The sequence below is a fragment of the Psittacula echo genome (genome assembly GCF_963264785.1).
Source record: "Psittacula echo genome assembly, chromosome: 5".
NCBI lineage: Eukaryota > Metazoa > Chordata > Aves > Psittaciformes > Psittacidae > Psittacula > Psittacula echo.
This window is the reverse complement of record NC_137739.1, coordinates 88,961,653-88,970,581: the sequence shown is the minus strand read 5'-3', so window position 1 is coordinate 88,970,581 and position 8,929 is coordinate 88,961,653. Positions and strand designations below refer to the sequence as shown.

The following is an 8,929-nucleotide window of genomic DNA, read 5'->3' as shown; positions in this document are numbered from 1 at the left end:
GGGACACCCTCAAATCTCAGTGCTACAGTGGGTGGGAGGCCTCGGCCAGGACCCGGATGGGTTATATCCTGCCTTGGTTGATCCATAACTGAGGAATTTGGGGGTTTGGGGATGCTGGTGCCCAGCCTGGAGGGCTCGGCCATCAGGTCAACCCAAGGGCTCTTTCCAGTGCAGTGCGAACCCCCCTTGACCTGAAACACTGCCCAGACCTTAGGGTGTCTCTGCACCCCATAACCACACCACTCTCCCCCCCCAGACCCCCGCCGGTGCCAGGGGATGCCGGAATGCCGGTACCCGCCTGCCCTGCCCTGAGCGCGGTGCCGCATCCCGGCTGCGCCATGGAGGATCCAAGTGGGAACGGGGCCGAGCCGTGGGCCGAGGGGCAACACAACAGCAACAACAACGCTGCCCCGGGGGGGTGGCCGGGGCCCTGCGCTGGGCACCCGCTGGCACCGTTTGGTGGCCCTGGTGCTGAGCCCAGTTACCTGGGCCGGGTGGTGCTGGAGATCGTGGAGTCGGAGCGGACCTATGCCCGTGACCTGCGCAGCATCGTGGAGGTGAGTGCTGGGGAGTGGGACAGCCCATGGATGGGGCTATGGGGGGGGCTGGCTGGTAGCACCGGTGCCATTGGTGTCACTGTGTTGTCCCTCAGGGTTACCTGGGTAAGATCATCGATGCCGAGGAGCCGGTGCTGCGGCCGGAGCAGGTCAGCGCGCTCTTTGGGAACATCGAGGACATCTATGAGCTCAGCAGGTGGGTGCTGGGGGGGACACGGATGGGGCCACCCCGTGGTGTGGATGGGAGGGGGGGTCAGGCTGAGAACACTGGGGCTGTTCAGCCTGGAGAAGAGAAGCTGCGTGGAGACCTCAGAGCAGCTTCCAGTGTCTGAAGGGGGCTACAAGGATCCTGGAGAGGGACTCTTCATCAGGGACTGCAGGGACAGGACAAGGAGTGATGGGTTCAGACTGAAACAGGGGAAGTGCAGGTTGGGTCTGAGGCAGAAGCTCTTCCCTGTGAGGGTGCTGAGGCGCTGGCCCAGGGTGCCCAGAGAAGCTGTGGCTGCCCCATCCCTGGCAGTGTTCAAGGCCAGGTTGGACACAGGGGCTTGGAGCAAGCTGCTCCAGTGGAAGGGGTTGGGGTTGGAGCTGAAGGAGCTTTAAGCTCCCTTGATCCCACCCCATCCCATGACCGCTCCATCCCCACTGTGCCCCCAGCACCCTGCTGCAGAACCTGGAGAGCTGCGCCAGTGACCCGGTGGCCGTGGCCGTTTGCTTCGTCACCCGGGTAAGGGTGGGCTCGGTGCCGGGCGCCGTGGGGGGCACCGGGACCCTGGCGGGCTCTGACCGTGCTCCTATTGCCCGCAGAGCCAGGAGTTCTCCATCTACACCCAGTACTGCAATAACTACCCCAGGTGAGTGCGGGGCTGGGGCGGGCAGGGAGCGGGCAGGGGCTGAGCCCGCTCCCTGCCCGCAGCTCGGTGGCGGCGCTGGCTGAGTGCATGCGGAGCAAGGCCCAGGCGCGGTTCCTCCGCGAGTGCCAGGAGCGGCTGCGCCACGCGCTGCCCCTCGGAGCCTTCCTGCTCAAACCCGTCCAGAGGATCCTCAAGTACCACCTCCTGCTCCAGGTGAGGCGCGGCCGTGGCACCGGCACCAGTGCGGTGCGGGGACACGGTATGGGGACATGGTGTGGCATGGGGACATGGCATGGGCACACAGTGTGGCATGGGCACCAGTGTGACATGGGGACACGGCATGGGTGCATGGCATGGCATGGGCAACAGTGTGGCATGGGCACCAGTGTGACGTGGGGACATGGTATGGGTGCGTGGCATGGCACAGGCACCAGTGTGGCATGGAGACATGGCACGGGGACATGGCATGGCACAGGCACCCAGTGTGGAATGTGTGCTTAGCATTGAGACCTGGCGCGGTCTGGGTGCCTGGTATAGCAGGGGCACATGGCATAGGCGCCCAGCGTGGCATGGGCACCTGGCACAGCACAGGCACCCAGTATGCCGTGGGTGCATGGCATGGCATGGGCATCCAGCATGGCATGGGCGCTTAGTGTGGCACGGGGGTATGGCATGGTCTGGGTGCATTTCATGGCATGGGTGCATGGTATGGAGACCTGGCATGTCATGGGGGTGTGACATGGGCACCCAGCAGAGTCTGTACGCCTGGCATGGCACAGGGATGTGGCAGAGCAGGGGTTCCCGGCACAGCTGAGGCAGCTGATGTGGTAGGGGTACCCAGCACAGCACATTCCCCTGGCACAGCCTGGACACCAAGCATGGTGTGAGCTGACGGCATGGCACAGGCCCTTGGCACAGTCTGGGGCATGGCATGGCACAGGCACCCAGTGTGGCACATCCTCCTGGTCCCCTGCCATGGCACGGACACCCTGCATGGCACAAACACCCAGCACAGCCCATTTCCCCGGCACCACGCACACATCCAGCACATCCGACACCGTGTCCTGTGCCGGCAGGAGATCGCCAAGCACTTCGAGCACAAGTCCGGTGACGACTACGAGCTGGTGCTGGAGGCCATCGACACCATGACCTGCGTGGCCTGGTACATCAACGACATGAAGCGCAAGCACGAGCACGCCATCCGGCAGCAGGTGGGTGCCGGCGGCACCGGGCGTGCGGCACCGTGGCGCTGGCCGAGCTGGTGATGCCCATGGACCCCTGCAGGAGATCCAGTCCCTGCTGCTGGGCTGGAAGGGGCCGGACCTGACCAGCTATGGGGAGCTGGTGCTGGAGGGGACGTTCCGGGTGCAGCGCGCGCGCCACGAGCGCGCCGTGTTCCTCTTCGACAAGACCCTGCTCATCACCAAGCGCCGCGGGGACCACTACGTCTACAAGAGCCACATCCCGGTGCGTGCCGGATGGGTGCCGGGGATAGGGGTGACTGATGGGTGCCAGGGACAGGGGACCAGGATGGATGCTGGGGATAAGGGTGACTGGTGGGTGCTGGGGATGGAGAACGTAGGGAGTGATGGGGATGGGGGATTGGGATGGGTGCTGGGATGGGAGGGGTTGGTGGGTGCTGGGATAGTGGGGACCAGGATGGGTGCTGGAATGGGGGTGACTTGTGGGTGCTGGGGATGAGGGACCAGAATGGGTGATGGGGGTAATTGGTGGGTGCTGGGGATGGGGAGCCCAATGGGTATTGGGAATGGGGGACCAGGGGGTGATCGTGATGGGGGGGACCGGTGGATGCTGAGGATAGGGATGACGGATGGGTGCTGGGGATGAGGAGAACTGGTGAGTGCTGGGGATAATGGAGACCAGGATAGGTGCTGGGATGGGGACCCCAGAGGGTGACTGGTTGGTGATGGTGATGGTGGGGACTAGGATGCGTGCCAGGGATAAGGGTGACTGGTGAGTGCTGGGGATGGAGAACCTAGGGAGTGATGGGGGTAACTGGTGAGTGCTGGGGATGGGAAGCCTGGGGTGTGTGGGAATGGGAGACCAGGCATGCTGCAATGGGGGCAACTGATGGGTGCTGGGGATGGTGGGGACTGGGGGATGCTGAGGATAGGGATGACTGGTGGGTGCTGGGGATGAGGAGAACTGGTGAATGCTGGGGATGGGGAGCCCAGGGGGGTGATTGGTCGGTGCTGGCAATGGTGGCGACCAGGATGGGTGCTGGGATGGGGGTGACTGGTGAGTGCTGGAATGGGGCCCCTGAGGGATGTTGGGGAACCAGGATGGATGCTGGAGATGGGGACCCAAGGGGGTTAGGGAATGCTGATGAGTGCTGGGATCTAATTGGGTGGTGGGGACCACGATGAGTGCTGGGGACGGAGGTCCCTGGTGTGTGCTGGGTTGGTGGGTGCTGTGCTGGGTCTCTGACGTCCTCTCCGGCAGTGCTCCTCGCTGATGCTGATCGAGAGCACCCGGGACTCGCTCTGCTTCAGCCTGGCTCACTACAAGCACATCAAGCAGCAGCACAGCCTGCAGGTGGGTGCGCGCAGGGCCAGGTGTGGGGACACCCTGGGGACCCCTCTTCCCGACCACACTGCCCTCCCTATGCCCCCCCCCCCCAGGCCAAGAGCGTGGAGGAGAAGCGCGTGTGGACCCACCACATCAAGCGGCTCATCCTGGAGAACCACCACGCCATCATCCCGCAGAAGGTGAGGGGTAGGGGATGCTCCCCATGCTGGGGTCCCCATGGCGCAATGGGGTGGCTCCACCGCATCCTCACCCCATCCCTCTCCATCCTCCCTCCTCCCCAGGCTAAAGAAGCCATCCTGGAGATGGATCTGTTCTGTGAGTGCCGCCAGCGCCCCGCGCTCCCCTCCCTGCCCTTCTCTGTCCCCAATGTCCCCCATTGTCACCCCGTGTCCCCGCAGACCCCCCTCGCCTGCCCCGCTGCAGCCCTGAGCGCCTCAAGAAGAGCTGGTCCTGCCAGCCCCTGGATGAGCCCGCGGCCGAGCCACGCCAGGGCCGGCGCCAGTCGGGTGAGCCCCGTGTCCCCATCATCACCATCACCATTTAGCCATGGGGAAGCCACCGGTCACCACGATGCCCACGGGGTGCCAGCGCTGATGTGGGTGTCCCTGTCCCCACAGAGCCCTTCCAGCACCAGGACCACACCGAGATGCCACCAGAGCAGATGCACGGGCACATGGGGCGCAGGCAGTCGGGTGCGGATGCGGCTGGGAGCGGGGTGGTTGGACTGACAGTGGGGTTTGGGATGCCAATGGGATTCGGGATGGAGTGGGATGCTAATGGGGTTTGGGAGGGTGTAGGGTGCCAATGGGGTTTGGGATGGGGTGGGATGGGATGCCAATGGGATTTGGAATATGGCGGGATGCTAATGGGATTTGGGATGGGGTAGAGTGCCAGTGGAGTTTGGGAGGGGATGCCAGTGGGATTTGGGATGCATTTGAGATGCCAATGGGGCTTGGGATTGGCTGGGATGCAATGGGGTATGGGATGGGATGCCAGTGGGATTTGGGATGTGGTGGGACGCTAATGGGATTTGGGACGGGGTAGGGTTCCAATGGGGTTAGGGATAGAATGCCAATGGGATTTGGGATGGGATTGGATCCAGTGGAATTTGAGATGTGGAGAGATCCAATGGGATTTGGGATGGGGTAGTGTTCCAATGGGGTTGGGATGGAATGCCAATGGTACATGCGATGGGTTGGGGGACTGCTGTTGGGGGACATGGGGACGATGCCACCATCACCCCCTTTGGATGCCCACCCTCTCCCCGCAGAGCCGGCCAAGCAGATCCTGCAGCACCTGGGTGAGCAAGGTGAGCAGCACGGGCGCTGGCACCCCTGGGTGCGGGCAGTGGGGCTGGGGGTGCAGGGGGGCACTCTGGGTGCTGCCCCCCCCAACCTCCCCTTTGCTCTCTCTTGCAGGGCTCAAGGTAAGGCTGCAGCACGCGGTGGTTGGGGTGCGTGGTGCCCCCAAGCCCTGGCACACCAGGGCCTTGGTGCTGAGCCCGCTGCTCGCCCCCTCGTAGCACGCGGGCAGTGATGGGGCTCTGCTGGCAATGGGGGAGCCTCTCCAGCACCCCAGAGCCTGGGCTGCGGCCGAGGGCCTGGTGGAGGAAGAAGAGGAGCAGGAGGAAGAGGAGGAGTTGGGCAGGGACGGTCTCGAGGAGCTGCCTGGGGCCGAGGAGCTGCTGGGGGAGCCCCAGAAGGAGCAGGTACCCCAAAACCCAGGGTGGGCACCCACTGGTAGTGGTACACAGGGCACCCACATCACTCCCAGAGCACCCCACATCACTCCTGGGGCACCCCATATTGTTCTTAGGGCACCCCGCATCAGCCCTGTAGCACCCAGCATCACTCCTGTGGCACCCAGCATGAGTCTTAGGACACCCCACATTGTTCCCAGAGCACCCCACATCCCTCCTGGGCACCCCACATCAGTCCTGGGGCACTCCATACTCTTCCTAGGGCACTGACATCCCTCCTGGAACACTCCATACTGCTCCCAGTGCACCCAGCATCACTCCCAGGGCACCCAGCATCACTCCCAGGGCACCCACATCATTTCTGGGGCATCCCATGTTGGTTGCAGGGCATCCTGTATCACTTCTGGGGTACCCAACATCACTTCCAGAGCACCCTGCATCACTCTTGGGGCACCCGATATTGTTCTTGGGCCCACTCTGGGGTCCTCAGCCATGGGTTGGCTGTGACTGACCTACCCCCGTCCATCTCCTGACCCCCCCATTTGCTGTCCCCAGGCCGGGGGGCACCCACCGGTACCGGAGCCACCCAAGCGGCCGAGCAGCTGGGGCCCGGGGAGCTGTGAGAAGGTCAGTGCAGCCCCACAGCCCCGGCCCGGGGGTCCCGATGGGCCCAGCACCCACCCCGTGCCCCCTCCGCAGGCCGGCAGCGCCGGGGAGCACCCCGAGGTGCCGGGGGCACCCAAAGCCCCGTCCTCGATGGGGACCTCGGCGCTGCCGCCGCGCGGTGCGGAGGATTTGCAGGTGCTGAGCAGCGAGGAAGAGGAGGATGAGGATGAGGATGGGGCCCCGGGCAGCATCCTCCCGCCCTCGGTGCTGGACCAGGCCAGCGTCATCGCCGAGCGCTTCGGAGGCGGCGGGAGCCTGTCCCGGCGGAGCAGCCTGGCCATGGAGGGGCCATTGGCACGGTCGGGCAGCCACGGCGGCAGCGCCCTCAGCCTGGATGGAAGCGGCCTCCCCGTTGAAGCCGGGGAGGCCGGGGGGGGGTCCCCCGGGGCCGTGCCCTCCCCCGAGCCCTTCCCCGGAGCCCGCCGGGGGTCGCTGCTCTCCAACCGGGACCGTTTGCTCCTGGATAAGATCAGGAGTTACTACGGGAACGCCGAGCACCGGGACAGCGGCTTCAGCGTCCGCCGCCGGGAGAGCCTGTCCTTCATCCCCAAGGGGCTGGTGAGGAGCTCCGTGTCCCACTTCAACAGCCTCCCGCGGCCCCCGGGCAGCCCGGAGCCCCCTGCGCAGCCAGCGCCGGTGTGTCCCGTGGTGGGACCGGGTGAGCTGTGCCAGGAGAATGGGGTCCAGAGCCCCAGGAGCGGGATGCAGACCCCTGAGAACAGGATGCTGAGCCACGAAAACAGGATCCAGACCCCTGAGAATGGGGTCCAGAGCCCCAGGAGCGGGATGCAGACCCCTGAGAAGAGGATCCAGAGCCCCAGGAATGGGATCCAAACCCCTGAGAATGGGATGCAGACGCCGGAGGACAGGATCCAAAGCCCCAGGAGCGGGATGCAGACCCCTGAGAACAGGATCCAGACCCCGGAGCCGCTCCTCATCCTGGAGGACGATGACTTGGACCCCGGCCATGAAGACCAACCGGTTGTGCCCCCCCCGCCGCCCCCCGGCACCAAGGTGTACCAGCTCGCTCGGCAGTACAGCCTCCGCATCAAGAGCCACCGCTCCGGTCCCCGCCGCTCCCCGCCGCAGCCGGACCCAGCCGTCCCCTGCGCCGCTCCTCGGCCGGGGCCGCTGCCCGCGTCCCCGTCCCTGCTCGGGGACAGCCCCGGCTCCTCCGAGCCCTTCCCTTGGCCGGACGTGCGGCAGCTCCGCGCCCGCTTCGGCGCCGCGCGGCCGCCGCCGGTCACCCGGAGCCGCTCCGCACCGGAGGGGCCGTGCCGCGGGGGGCGCCCGGCGGCGAAGGAGCGCGGCGGAGGCGGCCGCAGCCGCAGCGCTGAGGCCGGGGGGGGACCCAGCGCGTCCGGCAGCGCCGGGGCGCTGTGGGTGGCAGCGGAGGCGCCGCTCGGGGCCGGGCAGAGGGTGCTGGTGCTGGAGAAGGGGCCGGCCCCCAACCCCGAGCCCCACAGCTACGTGCAGATCCGCTCGCCCACCACGAGGGAGAAGATCTGCTTGAAGGCGGTGGTGGAGCGGTGCAAAGCGTACCAGGGGTCCGAGGAGTACCGGCGGCGCTGCCCCGAGCCCCCCGGTTCATCACAGCCCCCCGGTTCATCACAGCCCCCCGGAGCATCACAGCCCCCCGGTGCCCCGCAGCCCCCCGGTGCCCCGCAGCCCCCCAGGCACGGCCTGGTGAGGGACCTAAGGCAGAAGTTTCAGAGCCTCGACGCTGCCAGCTAGGGGAGGAAAAGGGGAGATGGGGAGAAACCTGGACAGGAGGGAAGAGGCGCCCAGCAATGGATGCTCTGGGGAACCCCATGGACCTGTAACATATGTGGAAGAAGGGGGACCCCATGGAGGTCCAGCTCACCCAGGAGCGGGAGCACCATAGGGGCCCCCAACCTACCTGGAAGAAGGGGCACCCCATGGACCCTCAACTTGTCCGGGAGAAGGGGCACCCCATGGAGCCCAGCTCACCAAGGAAAAGGGACACCCTATGGACCTCCATCCTACCCGGGAAAAGAGGCACCCAATGGATCCCCAACCTGCCCAGGGGAAGGGGGACCCCATGGACCCTGAGCTTACCTAGAGAAGAAACAGCATCCTATGGACCCCCAACCTGCCCAGGAGAAGGGGGATCCTGTGGACCTCCAACTTACGTGGAAAAGGGGGCACCCCATGGATCCCCATCTTGCCCAGGAGAAGGGGCACCCCATGGACCTCCAACCTACCTGGAAAGAGGGACCCCCAGGTTACCCAGGAGAAGGGGCACCCCATGGACCCCCAACCCACTAAGGAGAAGGGACAACCAATGGACCCCCAGGTTGCTTGGGAGAAGCAGCACCCTGGGGACCCCCAAGGAGTGGACTCACCCCATGTCCCCCCCATGTCCCCCCCCAGCGCTGCGCCCTGCTTGCTTTCACATCTTTATTATCAAAAATCCAACAAAAAACCCCAAATCTGAACCAAAAGTTCCTCTCTGGTCACCCCCATCCCCTCGGGGTGCGGGGGTCCCCCCATACCCCAATGGCGGGGGACACGGGGAGGTGGGTGATGGCCAGCGGTGCCCCCCATGCCGATGCTCTTTGGTTGGTGCCCATGGGTGCCCC

At 65.6% G+C, this 8,929-nt stretch overlaps 1 protein-coding gene across 1 annotated transcript; it reads left to right on the top strand.

Annotated features, from left to right (window-relative positions):
* Window positions 1–284: 284 nt before the first annotated feature.
* On the top strand, window positions 285–8,060 carry PLEKHG3 (pleckstrin homology and RhoGEF domain containing G3; the record flags this gene model as incomplete). Its single annotated transcript, XM_080618384.1, has 16 exons — window positions 285–557; window positions 653–753; window positions 1,215–1,284; window positions 1,365–1,411; window positions 1,474–1,624; window positions 2,488–2,622; window positions 2,696–2,878; window positions 3,875–3,967; window positions 4,054–4,140; window positions 4,243–4,276; window positions 4,360–4,467; window positions 4,579–4,653; window positions 5,232–5,270; window positions 5,380–5,387; window positions 5,484–5,669; window positions 6,216–8,060. The coding sequence occupies 16 exons, from the start codon at window positions 285–287 to the stop codon at window positions 8,058–8,060; spliced, it is 3,435 nt and encodes a 1,144-aa protein (XP_080474510.1).
* Window positions 8,061–8,929: the final 869 nt, after the last annotated feature.